The 18,436-nt window shown below is 38.6% G+C and overlaps 1 protein-coding gene across 26 annotated transcripts in view; it reads right to left on the reverse strand.

Annotated features, from left to right (window-relative positions):
- DST (dystonin) overlaps positions 1–18,436 on the reverse strand; it is a 470,941-nt gene that overhangs the window by 63,504 nt on the left and 389,001 nt on the right. For 22 of the 26 annotated variants that reach the window (XM_073336274.1, XM_073336294.1, XM_073336272.1 and 19 more), the window contains 9 exons: positions 17,124–17,290; positions 14,714–14,873; positions 14,150–14,476; positions 13,888–13,972; positions 12,359–12,600; positions 11,097–11,303; positions 5,362–5,481; positions 5,085–5,192; positions 1,240–1,458 (listed from right to left, as the gene is read on the reverse strand). In XM_073336274.1, the coding sequence (XP_073192375.1) occupies positions 1,240–1,458; positions 5,085–5,192; positions 5,362–5,481; positions 11,097–11,303; positions 12,359–12,600; positions 13,888–13,972; positions 14,150–14,476; positions 14,714–14,873; positions 17,124–17,290 (1,635 nt within the window). The remainder of the gene's footprint in view (positions 1–1,239; positions 1,459–5,084; positions 5,193–5,361; positions 5,482–11,096; positions 11,304–12,358; positions 12,601–13,887; positions 13,973–14,149; positions 14,477–14,713; positions 14,874–17,123; positions 17,291–18,436) is intronic. The other 4 variants (XM_073336283.1, XM_073336282.1, XM_073336296.1 and 1 more) reach the window with 1 other exon arrangement.

An 18,436-nucleotide genomic window follows, 5' to 3' on the forward strand; every position in this document is an offset into this window, starting at 1 on the left:
GAGGAATGGGAACAGGGACACAGGTAAGGCTCTGTGGTGTCAGAGTTGGAAAGGGAGACACTAAGGAAGGAAAGTGGAATCATGCTTGCTGGAAGTTCACCCCAATAAACATCAAATTGTTTGCACCTTTGGACTTCGGGTATTGTTGCTCTCTGTTCATGCGAGAAGGACCAGGGAAGTAAGCGGGTGAAGGAATAAGCCCCTAACAGCCCCTAAGATACAATTAACTTAGGCTTGAATAAAGACTGGGAGTGGATGTGTCATTATACAAAGTAAAACTATTTCCCCTTGTTTATTTCTCCTCCTACTGTTCTTGTAAAGTGCTGGAAATGGCCCACCTTGATTATCACTCCAAAGGTCCCCGCCCCGGGGTGCTCTCCTGCTGATAAAAGCTCACCTTTCCTGGTCACTCTTGTTACAGTGTGTATGGTAACACCCATTGTTTCATGTTCTCTGTGCATATAAAATCTCCCCACTATATTTTCCACTGTATGCATCCGATGAAGTGAGCTGTAGCTCACAAAAGCTTATGCTCTAATTAATTTGTTAGTCTCTAAGGTGCCACAAGTACTCCTTTTCTTTTTACAGATACAGACTAACACGGCTGCTACTCTGAAATAAAAATGACTTCCCAGTATCCTGTGATTTTATGAGAAATCTACTCATTTTGAGTAGACATCTTCAAAGTGAGCCCCCTGAACAGGCTTACTAAACCTTTTTAGACCACAGTATTCTCATAGTTTAGAAAACATCTGAGAGATTCTATTTGTATTGGATCAGTCTGGTAGTTTGGTTCAGAGCAGGTACTCTAGTTCTTATGATAGTCAAGACGTCTCTTCTCTTGTTTCTTGCCTATTCTTTCCCAATTCTGTTTCTTATCTGTTTATGTTTTCACTTTGTTCTAACACCAACATCTGTGTGAACTTTTTAAACTTACTTCTTAGCTCTTTAACTCTTGTACATTCCAAATCTGCTGCTATAATTACAAGTCTCTTTCGTGTTTCTAGTGTTCACTTCCTCTACTAGAAAACCTTGTTTATATAAGCAGTTTGGCAAACAGTAACAGGATTTAAATAAAGAGCACTTATTTTGGATTATCATTTTACATAACTTTTTTTTAATAGTGTACAACTGCATCAAATGCATTTGAATCTGAGAATCCAACAGTACTAAGGAGGCAGGCTGCAATGTATTGGATCTTTGTGTAAGCTTTGTTTTATAAAATAGCAGTGTGCTTACCCGATGCTCTTCTTGCTGTTGCTTTAAAGTTTCATATTCAAGAGCTGGAGCAGGAAGCTGCGAAATGACCATTTCTATTTCGGTTAACCACGGCCAAAGCTCTTCATAAGTCTCCCAGAACTGGTTAACCAGGGATTGAGCACGTTCCAGTTGGAGGTTCCTCTCAGCGTTCATTTGACAGACCATATCATATTTCTGTAAGAGGCTTTCCAGTTTTCTCTAAAACAACATTAGCAAGAAATAGCAGCACTTATCTCTCTTTCAATCTTAGGTATTTACAGAATGTCTGTTACCCAGGTATCTAAGCATCTTATTATATTTATTATACCACCATTAAGTAAAGCTAGCCCAAATTCTGCTCTTAGTAATGCTAATGTAAATCAATGGTACTTGAAGTTAATAGAGTTAATCCAATTTACACAGATTTTGACAACACTGTTTTCAAGACAAACACATTTTTAGTGATGTCTTGTATTTTTCTAGGCTTCATTCGGATGGCTCCAGAACAACTTACAAACTGTGGGCTTGATCGTGACTCTTAGGCACAGCCCTGCATTGGCACCAAACTACCCCGAGGGGAAGTGAACACTGGGGAGCATTGGGGTAAGCAATCCATGTTATCCTGTCAGGAGTGTAGCATACTCTCCTTTGAATGTCCACCCAGCCCACTGGCTGGCACGTGGGAGGAACGGGGTTAGAGTCATAGCTGTGACTGTTATTCTAGCCAGCCCTTATGCAGGCAATGCAAAGAGGAAGGAGGTTCCTTATTCCCTCCCTCTACATAGGCTCCTAAAGGCCCTGAATAAATAGTTATCTTTCACTCTCCATTGAAATTCAGCCACCTCTAGCATAAAACATGGCAGTTGTTCTGAACCAGCAACACTGCACAGCAGCTTTAGAAGGCAATATGAAGTATAGCTTGTGCAACTGAAACTACAAGTGGAATTTTAGATATGTGGATTGTAATTTGAAGTTTAAATTTGGCTAGAAAACCTGGGTTAAACCCCTGCTCTGGTGAAGAGTGCCATATGACCTTTAAGTGACTGTAGGTAGTCAGGTTCTTGGTTTTAAGTTTTATCTGAAAGATATAGCAGCACACTGGCTACTAGTACAGTACTGCGGCACAAGTACAGCTCAGTCTGGGAGAAGATTGTCATCTACAGAATCAACACCAAGACTCTTGGCAGAGCCTGAGTTTTCCTTGGACCTCTCAAATCAAAGTGTTACTGATTAGGCACAAAACTCCTTTGTTTACAAGACTTGATGAGGCAACAGGCTCAGCTGGCACGGCTGGTCTTATACACAGTCAGCAGAACGTGCGACATTCTTCTTTTATATTTTATCTTATATTAACTAGTGGTGATGTTATCACATTCATAATGTGACAGTTAAACATATACAGTTTAAATTATAAATCTCTCACATTTAAGTAAGTGGTAATAAAAAAATTAAGATACCAAATAGCTATACATTTCTCCTATGGAAACCTGTCCACGTTATCATTCTTGTGAAAGATTATAGGAGACAGTGAACACAAGAGCTAGCCCGGAAAATAAATAAATATATAAATAAACTGTTGATTGTGAAATAGTGTGTCTTTTTTTGGACAAACAAGCTATCCTAAGTTTATTATGTCATGCGTGTAAATTAAGTTACAAAGAGGCTATCCAGAGGACAATGCACAGTCTAATGCACAGATAAATGGTAATTTTCACTAAGTATATTACAAATATTTAACAAAAGCTCTTATGAAATCATCTTCTTTTACTTCTACAGCCATTTACTTAAGCAAACTGAATTCCTTATTTATTTTAGGGGCAAATCAGCCTTCTTTTTCCCAGCTGCAGAGATCCCCCGTGCAACTGAACTGGTGGTTTTCTGCTGCAGAAGGATGAGATACATTGGAAGTGGGGGGGACCATGCAAGGTGTGAGCACTCATGCTCCCCCTTGCTCACCACTGTCCAGCAAAAAAGGAGCTGAGTATCTTTAGGCTTGGAGAATCTACCTTATGCAGATCCTCCCATCCCCAGAACTGTAGAAGAGAAGGCGGAAAAATCCCTATCAGGCTCTTTTAGCCACTTGGCTGAAGTAGCCCCCACAGATAAGAACATAAGAACTTACGTACTAGGTTCAATGGTTCATCTAGGCCAGTATCCTGTCTCCAACAGTGGCCAGTACCAGAGCTTCAGGGGAGTGTACAGAACAGGGCAGTTGGAGTGATCCACTCATGTATTCCCCTCACAGCTTCTGGTAATCAGAGGTTTAGGGTTGCCCAGAACATGTGGTTGCATTCTTGACCATCTTGACTAATGGCCATTGATGGACCTATCCTCCATGAACTTATCTAGTTCTTTTTCTGAACCCAGTTATACTTTTGGCTATCACAACTTCCCATGGCAATGAGTTCCACTGGTTGTGTGTTGTTTGAAAAAGTACTTCCTCTTACTGGTATTAAATCTGCTGCCTATTAATTTCATCAGGTGACCCCTGGTTTTTATATTGTGGGAAAGGATAAGTAACACTTCTCTGTTCACTTTTTATGATTTTATATATCTGTACCATATACCTTTCTTATTCATCTCTTTTCTAAACTGAACAACCCTAATCTTTTTAGTCTCTCTGCTGCTCTATACCTTTGATCATCTTTGTTGCCCTTCTCTGAACCTTTTCCAGTTCTATTATATACTTTTTGAGATGGGGTGAACAGAACTGGACACAGAATTCAAGATGTTGGCACACCATGGATGTGTACAGTGGCATTATATTTTCTGTCACTTTCCTAATAGTTCCTACCATTCTGTTAGGCTTTTGACTGCAGCTGCATAATGAGTTGAAATTTTCAGATAATTATCCATGGTGACTCCAAGATCTCTTTATTGAGTGATAACAGCTTACACATATATATGTATAGTTGGAATTATTCTTTGCAATGTGCATTAGTTTGCACTTATCAATGTTGAATTTTACCTGCCATTTTGTCACTCAGTCACACAGTTTTGTGACACTTTGCAACACTTTGCAGTTAGCTTTGGTCTTAACTATTGTGAATACTTTTATTTCCTCTGCAAACTTCACTACTTCACTGTCCACTCCCTTTTCCAGATCATTAATGAACATGTTGAAAAGCACGAGTCCCAGCATACATCTTTTGGGGACCTTGCTGTTCACCTCTCTCCATTGTGAAAACTGACCATTTATTCCTACCCTTTGTTTGAGGCCTGAACCAAAGCCCACTAAATCAATGGAAAGATTCTCATTCAGTGGGCTTTGAATCAGTGGGCTGAAGGGCTCCACAGCCTTTGAGGGAAGATTCCTCTTTACTTGTCCTTGGCGCATCTCCTGATTATCTAATCCAGCAACACAAGCCAAACCCTGGGATCTGGATTTTAGCTGTAATGCAGACTGCCGTTAATAAATAGTAACACCGTTAAAGGATTCCTAACAGGCTTTTACCACATTGCTGTGGATTATAAAGGGCCCAATTCTGCCGCACTTACTCATGTTGACCGCTACTTAGTCACGCAGATAGTCACATTGTCTTACATAATACTCAAAGGTGGGTAAAGGTGGCAAAATCAGGCCTAAAAATCAATGGAAGACAATGAAGTAAATACTCAGCGCTTACTTGCCGAACGTTTCGAAGGAAAGAAGTCTCAAGGGAATTTGTGTCTCAAGAGTATCCCTTCATGTATCATTGTTTGCTCAGATCAAATGATTTCCTATTCACAACTGATTAACTTGCCCGATCAATAATAGTGGAAAAAGAAAGGTGATCCTGTGGGAGTGGCTCTGTAAATGCAGAGATTCAAAGCCATCATGCCAGTTGTAAGTTATGGTACCTTACCTTCATGGACTGTTTCTCCTCTTCAGCGCATGTGTTCATAATCGCATCCCCAGTTTCAACAAGTTCATCTATAGCATCCTTGTGCCTCAAAATCTCCATGGTAAATGCCTTGTGACACAATAAATACTGGTCAGCAATAAAGGTTGAGTACATGAAGCGAAAACTATTTTCGAAGTGCATTATGATGGACTGAAAATTAAATCACGCTAGTACATTTTCTAGACCAAGAAAGCACTGGCCAATAATTAACATGACAGTTGGAAATGTATTTCTTTACCTTTTGAACTTGTAGCTGAGCAGCAGTCTGGTCTTGCTCAAGTCTAATATCACCCAGAGACATCAATTTTTTTTCTGTTTCTGCAATCCAGGCTAATTCTGCATCAGCTGCTTGATCAAACTAAATAAAGGAGACAAGAATTAGTTCAGCAGTTTTATATTATGAAGCTTGAATTGACTGTTTTAGGTAGTTAAGCCACATTTTTAAAAAATGCAAATGCTGAATTGTTAAAAAGATAACAGTCCATACCTATATATAATTTCACTTATATGTGAACTATAGAGCTCAAAATAGTACTGAGGGCTTTAATAAAATCAGCTTAATTCATAAGCATGACAAAGCAGCAGCAAAATAAGAGAAGCATAACATACTTTCCTCAAACGTACAAACCTCTATTAGACAACATTGGAAGATCAAAGAGAATGTAGTACATTTAGAATTTTTCATTGAACATTACTTGTCCTTGCTAGTGATGACCCTAACTTTCACTTGTCTTTTCCATCTGTTTAAAAATGTTTTTATTGCAATTATCTGAAGAAAAATCAATATAATCCTATGACATTAAGAAGTTTAATGAGTCCAAGAAGAATTAATGCAATATTAGATGACCAGGTTGAAATCCTGGCCCCACTGCAAAACTCCCATTGACTTCAGTGGAAACAGGATTTCACCTGAAGACTTGCTGGTGGATTAAGTGATAAAATATTCTTTTTGAATTTGGGCACAGCCTGTTCTTTTCCTGAAGAATTGGCTTTCCATTAGAATTAGTTAATACTTTGATGTTTTAAAAAAATATCTCAGAGCATTTCTGAGTAGGAGGCAATGTTTTGTTACATTGTGCAGAAAGGAGCAATGGACCAGGAAAAGAGGTACAAGGGACCCTAAAGCCTGTAGAAAGGGGACAGTAGATCAAACACAGTATAGTCCAGAATCAACCCATGTCTACACGACCCTCTGGGCAAACATGCATTTGGACACTACAGTTTTAGGGTATTTTTGAGGTGAAGCCCAGGAGAAGCAACATGCTGGATGCTGAATTGTTTTGAAAATCTGTCCACAAGTGTCACAGTAGAAGCTGGTGGGTCCTGAGCAGTTTTGAAAATCTGGCTTATATTTAGGTGATGCTGGGTATGTCAACACTAGCGCTGGAAGGTGTAAATCCCAGCTTGAGGGGGCTTACCCATGCTAGCGCTGATTGAACTGGTGTGCGAAAAACAGCAGTGTAGTGGCAGTGGTGCAAGGGCAGGATGGGCTAGCCACCCTGAGAATGATCCTGTCTGAGACCATAGGTACATGCTAGCCCCTCCCCTCACTCACACTGCAGCTGCAACCGTTCTGTTTTTAGGGTGCTAGCTTAGTCAGAGCTAGTGGAGGTCTCTCTCCTTGAGCTGGAACTTACACCTTTGCACTCCAGGACAGCCAGACCCTAAATGACAGCTGAATTCTTCTGAAAATCCAGCTCCAGTTGTGGGTGCTGAGCATTTGAAATTCTTTCCCTGCGCTCTTTTGAAAACCGATCAAAAGGTACTGTGTCATAATCTGTCACATGCATTGTAAGCTTTCCTTGTAGGTTCCCTGTTCCAGCACTGACCACACCAACTTAGTTTGACAAACCCGACAGTTTACAAGTTTGTAGCTGCAGACCCACCATTGCACTGCACCTCCAACGTACCTCAGGTGTACTTTAACCACTAAGTCTGTTGTGTCTTAATGCTTAATTATGAGTCATGCATAGGCCTGAGATTTATTTTTCCCTTATGAGTCAGTCTTTCTCATCCTTATTTTAATCCATTTGTTATATGAAAGAGAGCACAAACATTTTTCCACAAGATGTAATCTCTCATTTATAGCGATAGAAGGTAAATTTGTCCTAAATTTTGCAACTACTTTATAAAAAAGTATACTCTCACTCAGTCTGCATTATGATATTACTGCTAAACTAGTGTACTACACCAGTGGTATTCAAGTCATGGTTCTAGAGCTGCATGTGGCTCTTTGGGCCCCGTTCTTCTGAAGTCCACCCACTTGATTAAAGCTCATCTTACTCCGCAGGGGTCTCAATGTTATCACAGGTGTGTGTCTCACACTGTCTGACATGCTTTGCAAGGCATCTCAGGATATGCTAAGCAAACATAATGAGGCTGCTTTGTTTCCTCTAAAAGTGTGCAATGGTAGTAGGGGGTCAGAAGAAGGGCAGATGACAGTGAATGGACTTATAGAGAACTACAAATTACTCGAAATGTACCATTGCCATGGGTATGTCATAATATTGAATAAATACCCAATTGAAGAAGGTTATGATGCAAACATGGCAATGGAGTGTCTGAATGCTGTGACACAACTATAGAAGAACCTCAGAGTTACGCACACCAGAGTTACAAACTGACTGGTCAACCACTTGTCTCATTTGGAACCGGAAGTACGCAATCAGGCAGCAGCAGAGACCAAAAAAAAAAAAAAAAAAAGAAGCAGCAGCAAATACAGTACAGTACTGTGTTAAACGCTAACTACTAAAAAAATAAAGGGAAAGTTAAAGAAAAGATTTGAGAAAGTAAGGAAACTCTGTTCTTGTTTAAATTCAGATAGTTAAAAGCAGCATTTTTCTTCTGCATAGCAAAGTTTCAAAGCTGTACTAAGTCAGTGTTCAACTGTAAACTTTTGAAAGAACAACCATAACGTTTTAAGAAAAGGAGTACTTGTGGCACCTTAGTGACTAACAATATTTATTAGAGCATAAGCTTTCGTGAGCTACAGCTCACTTCATCAGATGCAAACAATGGGTGTTACCATACAGATTGTAACAAGAGTGATCAGGAAAGGTGAGCTATGACCAGCAGGAGAGCGGGGGGGGAGGGGAGTGGTGGACCTTTGGAGTGATAATCAAGGTGGGCCATTTCCAGCACTTTACAAGAACAGTAGGAGGAGAAATAAACAAGGGGAAATAGTTTTACTTTGTGTAATGACACATCCACTCCCAGTCTTTATTCAAGCCTAAGTTACTCTTGTTACAGTCTGTATGGTAACACCCATTATTTTATGTTTTCTGTGTATATAAAATCTCCCCACTACATTTTCCACTGTATGCATCCAATGAAGTGAGCTGTAGCTCATGAAAGCTTATGCTCGAATAGATTTGTTAGTCTCCAAGGTGCTACAAGTACTCCTTTTCTTTTTACGGCTGCTACTTGGAAACATAACGTTTTGGTCAGCTATGAACATTTCAGAGTTACGAACAGCCTCCATTCCAAAGGTGTTCGTAACTCTGACTTTCTCCTGTATCTGGTATAATTTTTCAGCTCCATTTGCTGATTAAATGGTTCTTTCAGGTTGAGTTTCTAGGTGAGATTTGTATGTACAGTATGTTAAAGAATGAACACTAAAAAAAATGGTAGTGCTTGTATCAGGATTTCACGATGGCATTTTATTTCCATTATGGACGACAGAGTAAATTCTGAGCTTTGAATTACCCTTGGGCAAGTCAGAATTCATCAGTTTGATACCATCAAATTAATACCCCTGATGCACATTATTTGCTATTTTGTTTGATCAGAAAAGGAGAACTTGTTAATGTGATGAATAATTAAGAATTCCTTTGTTAACACTCTGAAAAGCATCCTCTTTGGCAGAACTAGAGTAGAAGAGTGTAGAATAAATCTTTCCTTCCTTTTGAACCCATAGAGTGCAAACATAATGGGCAATTTCATATTCTATTTCTACACAGAACTCCCAGGGAACAAGGGTAGAACTTGACTCAGTTTCAATATTGGGAGTTGAAGTGATATCTGGGGTACTTCCATAGACTTCTGTTGCATTACACCTGGGATCATTTTGGACCAGTTAGGATTAATTTCCAATCTGACATTCATGTCAGGACTCTTCTTTCACATCTTTGAGGTGCCCTCTTCTCATGCCTTGCTCTTTTGTCACTGACCAAAAATGTCCCCCCAACCCCACACCAGTGCCTCCTTACCCGCTAGCCCACAGACGCTGATTTTTATTTTTTCCGGTGGGAGCTCCATCCCCACTCTTATCCAAGGCACTGCCCCCACTCCGCACCTTCTCCCAAGGCCCTGCCCTCGCCCCGCCTCTTCCAACCCCTGCTCTGCACCCTCCCCCGAGACCCCCTGATTGCCTGCCACTCGCTGCTCTCTGCCCTCCCACAAGTGTCTCCTGCCGCCAAACAGATGATCGACAACCCCGCTGAACAGCTGTGACTGGTGGGTACTGAGCACCCCCTATTTTTTTTCCTGTGGGTGCTTGAGCCCCAGAGCACCCAGGGAGTCAGCACCTATGCTCTAGCCCACATGTTCTCGGTGCCTTTGACTCTCTGCAAAACCTCTAAGTATTTGCAGCACTGTTAAATTACGACTACAATCATCCCTCCCCAACATCTCTGCCCAAATAACACTTCAGGTGGTTGCCTGTGGCTACTCCCCTGAGCAGGAGGTTGGATCCTTCCTCATATGTAGCTCCTGGAGTTACCATACCTAACATCAGCCCATTCTGGCTTCCCCAACATAAGAAAGTCTGAGGTGGTCTGGGTGTGGCAGGAGAGGAGGGATCACGATTGGAGTGCAATGTGTCCTCATGATGCTGTCTGGTGGAGCAGCCCTTTGGAACTATTATTCACTAGTGCAAATTAGAGCAGCCCTGAAGCCGTCTAAATTGCACTATGGGCTGGTTTGGTTCCTGACTACTCCCTACGATAAATGTGGGGGAGAAAGTTGGTAGAAACCCACATATACACATGGGTCACATGCCCCTGGGGATCCAGCCCTCAATTTTATAAAGGTGTCTGCTGAGATAACATACATATTCAGAGTGAATGCCATAAAAGACAGTCAGAATATTTATAAATTACTTATAACCTTAGGGCCCTCCATTATCACCAACCCTCTTACAGTCAGTTTCCACAATGTTTTGAAACTATGCCCTATATACTTTCAGCTTCGCTGAAGCCAATTCTGTTTGTTGGTGCTATGGGCACTGGAAAAAAATTCCATTCATATTTTTGTGTTTGTAAAATTAACTTCAGGCAGAAATTGGAGAATTTGCAGCTCTGCTTTTCTCTCATCATCAGGTAGCTAGATGTGAGACCACACAGATTTACATCTATGAAATGTAAGTGCCAATTCTAAAAGATCACCCAATTATTTTCTAATCAAACTTTAGAAACACACACATATATTCAACAACTTATTTCTTGCAGCTGCATGCAAATTACACCATTAACTCAGTCCTTCAGTGCAATTTAAGGTAAGTTGGTCCAACATGTTAGCTGCAGAAAATACAAAAGCACAAGGCCAGATCCTTAGCTGGTATAAATGGACTTCAGAGGAGCTGCACCTATTTAAACAAGCTGAGGATCTGGGCCATATTGTATATATTACAGCATAAAATGTAAATGATACAGGACCTGACTGAGCTTGTAGTTCTCACTCAGACAAAACTTTCACTGAAATCCCCACAAGTGCATACTCCCAATGATTTTGGCTACAAGACTGATCTCTAAGGTTTGTATCAACAATGAGGCAGATGGCTACAACAATGTACAGATTAGTTTTGCTCTGGCACTTGTGTCTGAACAGTGCAGTCACATTCTATTCAAACAGACCTTTAGTTGCTCAAGCACAGCAAATATACGGCAACATTGTTAACGAACAACCTTTGTTCAGGTAGAGATTCCTGGAGGCAAACTTTTTATTGCCCAAAGAACAAAAAACGCTGTTTAGTACCTGCTGTGATCTTAGAATGGCAGCATCAATCTCCTCCACCTTCTGAGTTAGAGTGTCACTCACTAATCTGTACCGCTCATTGTCGTCAGTCACCATTTTGTCTAACCCCTCTCTTGCCCTCCATGGCACCAATTCCAGCAAGGCACTGCTGACTTCATTGAGAGTGTCCAATAAGCCTTTGTTGTTCTTTGCTTCTTTTTTCAACTCCTGAAAAAGGCCATTTAAAGTAAACATGCCAGCATGAGAGCCAAACACACACAGCTTGCACATATTTTTATTCTTCTGTCTACTCTAAGAAGCAAGAACTGGAACATTTTCCAGGCGAACAAAAGGGATAAATTGGCACACTTATTTTCAGCTCAGTTACATTAGCCTTTGTTATTGTTAAGTTGTTTGACAGAAAAGCAGGTGATTCCTGAAGGGAAGTTTCTACAGAACAGAACTGAAATATATTCCTCCAATCAGCATGGTAGACTGTCATTCTCTGGAATTCAATACAGTTGTCAGTCTTTAATCAAGCAAACAAAGAGAAGAAAGCAAACACATATTCTTTGCACTCTGCAACCATCTTTCTATGGAACAAATTCACCAGCAAGTAAAATCAAATGTGAAATAACGCAAAATATTGTCTAAATTCAAGTGAATTTTTAAATGAACATTTGAATTCAATCCATTCAATCAAAATCATTACAAGTGCAGTGAAAAATGACCTTTTTATTCCCACATGCAACCATATTTTGATTTTCTGTTATTTTTTAATCTGGTTTCCAAAATAAGTGTATTTATTTAGCAATTTAGTAACCTATTTCATGTAATGGTGTTATTAGTGTTCTACTAACACTCTACAGTTTCTTTCCAAATAGTTGTTACTAGCCTGAAATTAATACTGTCTCTTAAATACAGGCTCTTTTCCTACTTTAAGGTTTTGTATTTGTCTGTGACACAACTAAAGAACAAAAATAACTTTGTTTGACGATTTAAGAGTTTTCCCAGTGATCGGTAGCTTACTGAACTAGAACAAAATGTAGCTCTTCTCCTGTTGACCTAATAATAAACCTCAGCCAAATCTCATCAGTGACTGCTAGAAAGAGATTGTGATTCTTTACTGTTTTATTCCTAGTCAGAGAGCTGATCTGGTGCCAAATTATGATTGTTTGCAAGGCATCCTCCAGCCAAAGAGAAGCTAACCCACTTAACTAGTTCAAATCTTTACATGAAAAATAACAAAGCAATATATACAGTTTACAGCTTTTAGAACATACTTTTTGTCTTTCTTGTACTTCACTTAATTCTTCTCCCTTGGGGATCTGAGCATCATATGAAAGCAATTCCACCTCCACTTTGTCAAGCCATATGCAGAGTTCCTCATGAGTGGACTGCAGTTGACTTGCAAGCTGCAGAGCTTGCTCTAAAGTCTTGGATACATCAGAACTCAATTTAGTAATATCTTTGTACCTTGCTTTAATGCCTTCCAATTTATCTTGAATTATTACAACTTCATCACCTAAAATTTCAAAGGGATGTTATTTCACATGAATGCAAAAAAACCAAAAACTAAACAAAACAAAAAACCTCAATAATAATTAATATATTTTTAGTTTCTTATGTGCAGAATGACCCAAACAAGACTCAGGGACAGATCATAGACTGGTGAAAATTGTCCAGTGAAGCCGTGGAGCTATGACACTTTACACCAACTCTGGATCTGTCCCTTTTTCTCTTACCACTCCAAACTCTGGACAAGTGGAGATCTGGACCCAAGCTTTGAGGATTGGGCCCATCTCTAGTGTTATTCCTTGAAGATATAAAAATTCGTTCTTGTTCTCTTTTTCTTTAAAAGGCAAACATTAAAATTTACATACTTTTTACCCAAACACAGACTATATAAAAACCTTAAATTTACATTCATTTTTATATAGGTTGACACAGGTTATGAAATGTATCAATAAAAGTGCAAGAATGGAGCTGCAAAATACCAAATGGTATTTACATTATTAATTTACAATTTATTTATTATCATTAACTGATAACTAGACTGTATGGTTCAAAGAATAATTTGAATTATTCTTTGAACCATACAGTCTAATTATCAATCATTAGACACACACACACACACAGCCCAAGAGTCAAAATGCACAGAGAGACTCCTGTAATAGACCTATTGCAATATATTTAGATTTAATCCCGTAACATAACTTCTAACTGGGTAACAGAGGAGGGTTTTCCCTTCTGTCTTTGAGAGTTGAAATACTCGGAGCACTGGAACATTTAGATAGATGTTCCTCTGCAGACCAGACATGTTGTGTGCAATTGGAACACAGCTTTTCCCGCAATACTAGCTCTGATCTGGATCTGATCTGATCTGCTCTCTAACAGCAAAAGGTAGCCTAATATCTTTATTTCTGGGCTTCTATAGAGAAAAGGCTGTGTCCTATGCCAAATAGTCCTACATCATGAGTAATGTTCATAACTTGCGAGTAGGAACAAAATGGAGGTTCACAAAAATAATTTTCCATCAACCAAAAAAAAAAATCAAGGGCCAAATTCTCTGTGTGGCTAAATGGGTGCATCTCCATTGACTTCAATGCTCACTTACACCAGCAGAGAATTTGGCCCAAAGACGTAATGTACCGTGACTTCAATAGTTATTAGAATAAACAATTAAATCAAGTGAATAAATCTAGCCAGTGACTAAAGGCTAATATTTACAAGCTTCAGCTTATTTTTCCCATAATCACTTACAAGTATGAGGAAAAGGCTGCTGAATCATTAATTTCCTAAAAGCTCTCACCTGTTGTTTGCTTGAGAAGCTCTAAGCCATTTTGTATAGCCTGATCAACATTTTGTTTTCTGAGCAGAATCTCTTCCTGAAGCACCTACGAGAAGATGCCATTTGTGTAAGCATTGAGGTTACACATCAAGTTATTTTTAGTTTAAATAGTTGTATCACCTTTCAAATCAAATATATTAATGAGAAATAAATAAACGGTGGACATAAAAATGAAGTAGAAATAAATAAATAAATAAATTTAAAGGAAAAGAAATAAAAATACCAGTAGGTCAGCATGTTGTTTCATGAGTGAGTTTGTGCTGTAATCTTGGACTGACAGTTTGCTCAGTTTGTCATGTACTTCATTCAGCCAGTTCATCAATTCAACTTCATCTTCCCCGAAAATCTGAGCATTGCAATAGGCTTGCTGGAGCAGCTCAGACCAGCTGTTACTCTTCTCTTGAATCTCAATATATCGGGCTTGGGAAGAATCTAGCTTTTCCTGCACCATATCTTTATCCTCTCTGGAGCTCATAGTCTTAAGAGACTGACCAATGCTAATGGCCATATGTAAACTTTTATTGCGAGTAAGGATGTCATCTTCTAACACCTAAATGAAGTTTTTAAAATAATGAAGAAAGAAAAGAAAAATGGACAAACCAAAAGCAAATACAAATGGAACTATAGAACAACAGAAATATAATGGTTTTATTGTCTATTATAAATAAAAAAGTATCAAATTTGGACTAATGGGGAAAAAACAGAGATCTCAGTTCTACTGTATTTCACAATCTCACATATAAAAAATCCCCATATGAATGACACAAATGTCTGGTTTATATCTTACTTTATGCTGAGAAATCTGCTGCTGTAGTTTAGAAGTTTGTGTTCCAATAGGTTCAGAATTTGCAAGCCTTTTTTCAGTGGTGGTCAGCCACTCAACCAGGGGTTCTAAAGTTTCATGGAATTGCTGTGCTACCACTAAGATACCTTCCAACTGACGATTCCTGTAAACATGCCAAGATAAAGGTCATTTTTGCGATGAAGTGCGTGTGAGAGATTCAATAAAACCCTTCATCCTCTCAGCTAAAAAATATTCTACACATTATTGTAGAAGCCAGCCACAAGCTGAAACAGATATACTTCCACAGTACAGGAAGAAAAACAATGTAAACCAACAACCATATAAAAGTACAGTTAATAAGAAAGACTCCAAAAATCATATTGGCTGAACAAGAGAGTCCAATACTTGATATCCTTTGTTAATAAAATAAATTTTACTGCATTCATATGCACTTGGTTAAAAATAACCTAAGGCTCCATTAAGTAATGCACTTAAATACATGGGCTCATTTTTATTCAGGAAAGTACTTCAACTTCTGCTTAACTTTAAGCATATGCTTAAGTCCTATTGTCTTCAATGGGACTTATACATATACTTAAAGTTAGGCACATACTGAAGTACTCTGCTGAATCAGGGCATGTAATCATGCTCACTCCAACCTGTAAAATAAATTCTTTAAATATCTTTTCAGTGACGTTGTATGAACTGTACAGCCCCAATCCTGCACTCCTTGTTCAAGTTAAAAACTCTCATTTTTGTCAGTGCCAGTTTTACCTTATAAGGTAAGATTTGCTCCCGAATGCAAGGTGGCAATCTCTACAACATCTCTGAGATGTCCAACGTTTTTGATGGGGTTCTGTTCTGTTCTTTATTCCACCCTTACAAAAATATTTTTCTCAGTCCTACTCGCCTATACATTTCACCCAAGGCAGACTATTTTAGTGCTTTCTATTTTTAAGACTTTAGAAAAATTCATCCTGCGTTAAACATTAAGGGCCAGTTATGAATAATGGTAATTCCCGCCCAAGAAAAAGAAATATGTCTTTTGTCATTTTAGTTTTCAGAAGTGCAATCAAAGAATTATGGAGACAAACCTGTATCTAAACAGATGGACTGAACAGACTTGTAATTTGATTTGAAAATAAATTTCACCAGACTCGTATGATAATATTAAATTAAATGAGATTAACATTTACTTCAATTAATGAGTCATGGATCCTTGTATTTTTTTAAACACAGAATGGTATAATAGCCTAATAACTGAATCTACTAATTTCTTTAAGTAATCAGGTTATTAATTATTTATTATTATTATTATGGGTGTACAACTGAGGGCTTAAATAACAATAGGCATAGATGGGGGCAGCCAAAAAGATTAGGAAGTGTCAGAAGAGTCCAAACAAACTTAATGCCAGAATCTCAATCCCAATAATACAGTATACAGATAAAAGCATTTCATTGTTTAGCATTGCAATGCATAACATTATAGATTTAAACTCTTTTCAGTCTTCCCTAACCACCCTCCTTGCCTCTGTCTCCCCACTTAGTTTTGTGCCTTCATCCATGCCATCTCCCATGCTTACAGCACCCTCTCTTCCTCCTCTCAAGCACTAAGTGACCTCTTTTCAAATCTTCCCTCTGAAAGCACACTTCTTCAGCAAAACCCTTCAAACACTGTGCCCTCCAAAGACACTTGCACTATTCATGTTAACTTGTCTTCCCCTGTGTTATGTGTATCTGAATTTTGTAGTGATATTAGAATTAGGAAGTTGTTCGGGGAAGGAACTGTGTTATCTTATTTTGTCTGCACAGCTCTGAGCATGATGGTGGGACTATTTTTTTTTTAACTTTATTGGGAGTTGAGGGAGCCCAGCACCTTACATAAGGATCTCAGCAACTCACAGGATCAGGACCAATGATCCAATTCTTCAGATAACCCTGATTTGAAAATGAGAAGTGCAATATTCTCCCTTTGTAGCCACAATTCAGGATTTAAAGAGTTCTAAGGAACCATTATTTATTGAGAGTTGATTGTGTGCTTTGTGCCATACAGAACAGCAAGAATCTGGTTTCTCCACCAAGGAATTTACATTCTGCCTATACTAATGCAGATGTGGTGTTCCAGATAATCAGAAGATGCATGTGCAGTTGATCTCACTAAAGTATCTCATTTTAGCTTTTCAGGATAGTAAAACTTTTTTTTTTACAGCTAATGACCTGTTCAAGCTATTTTCCTTTGCTTTTCTTATGAATCAGCTTTATATATATCATCGTCAAGGCACAATACATTTGACATAGCAACAAGAAAATAGTGCTTATGAAGTCTCAGATTATGAAGTTCAGGATGGTGCTTCTAGTCATCTATCCCTTGCTAAACTCATATTTCTCAAAGGAATGAAAGAATGTCAAATACCTTGTTTCAGCTTTACTGAGCAATGCATCCCATCTACTATCCAGGAGACTCAACTGCTTCAAGATCTTCACTTTATCAGCAGGTTCTGCTGACTCTGCAATTTTCTCCCCTTCGCGCTTGCTTACCTCAACGGTAGGTCTGCGGTCATCCAGTAACCTCTGGAGAAGCTGGAGATAAAGCAATCAAAAATCAAATTGCTAGGAAACAACTGAATCAACACAAAGCTGTGGAAATGTAAGGAGGCAGATTTGTCAAGATCTTGTTAATAACGTACGCTCTGCTTAAAAGGACAATAGCAAAGAAATATTAGATGCTTGTACTACCATGAAAATGCCAATATTGTAAAAAGAGTTAATTCTGACTTGAGCTAGTTAGTTCTTTCTCTGTAAATTGAAAGTGGCAGACGTCCACAAAGTCCTCGCCCACAAAAGACCTTTCCCTGTAAATGAGTGTATTAATTGGTTTTTGTGTGACGAAGATGTGTGGCAGCCCTCACTGGTGCATACACATATGGGAAAATGTCACATTTAACATCCACTGTATTTGCTAATGAGCTTTTATTATAATTTGTGTGAGCATTTATAGAAAAACTGCATGTTTGCAGAGGTGCAGATAACATATATAGGCTTGGAAGGATTAGATGTTTACCCGTAACTGTTGATTTCACCCTACATACACAAAGAGATGAAAAAATATTTCCATTGATAATAACTGAAATTTACAGACAGGCAAAGTAAGAAAAATGCTCCTTGAGAACTTACTGCAGTTTGATTTAAGGATATTGTTTACTTTGTATATTTTGACAAGTGATGCAATTTGTGTTTTAATGGTTATAAAGCTTTAACTTGGTGAATCTCAACATCTACTGTCATTAATTATTGTCTGCCCCTGCATTGCTTCACACAGCTGTGAACATGTAAATGATAAAAATAAAAATAAAATGCTTGAAACCCATAAGTTTGTGTAACTAAAAATTTAAATCAATAGCAATTGAAAAAATGCTTCAAAATACACTATTATCTGAAAAATTATGTCAAAAAATGGAATTCAACTGCTCTGATCATGTACAGTTACATTTTCCACTGATCACGTCTGGGATGTCTGAAAACTGGGTTCACTGACATCACCCAGTAAATTAGTTTCTCCCCCAAGAATCTTCCATATTTCTGTCTAAACCTTGATGATCCCCCTATTTTTTCCACCATTCCTTTGTTGGCTGGAGGGACTCCATCTCTCTGTCTCTGCAATACTCCCAGCACACAATGCTCTACTGCATGATGCAACCTTTAGGCTTCATAGACTGTGCCTCTATG

This window comes from Lepidochelys kempii, chromosome 3 (assembly GCF_965140265.1).
Source record: "Lepidochelys kempii isolate rLepKem1 chromosome 3, rLepKem1.hap2, whole genome shotgun sequence".
Classification (NCBI taxonomy): Eukaryota; Metazoa; Chordata; order Testudines; family Cheloniidae; genus Lepidochelys; species Lepidochelys kempii.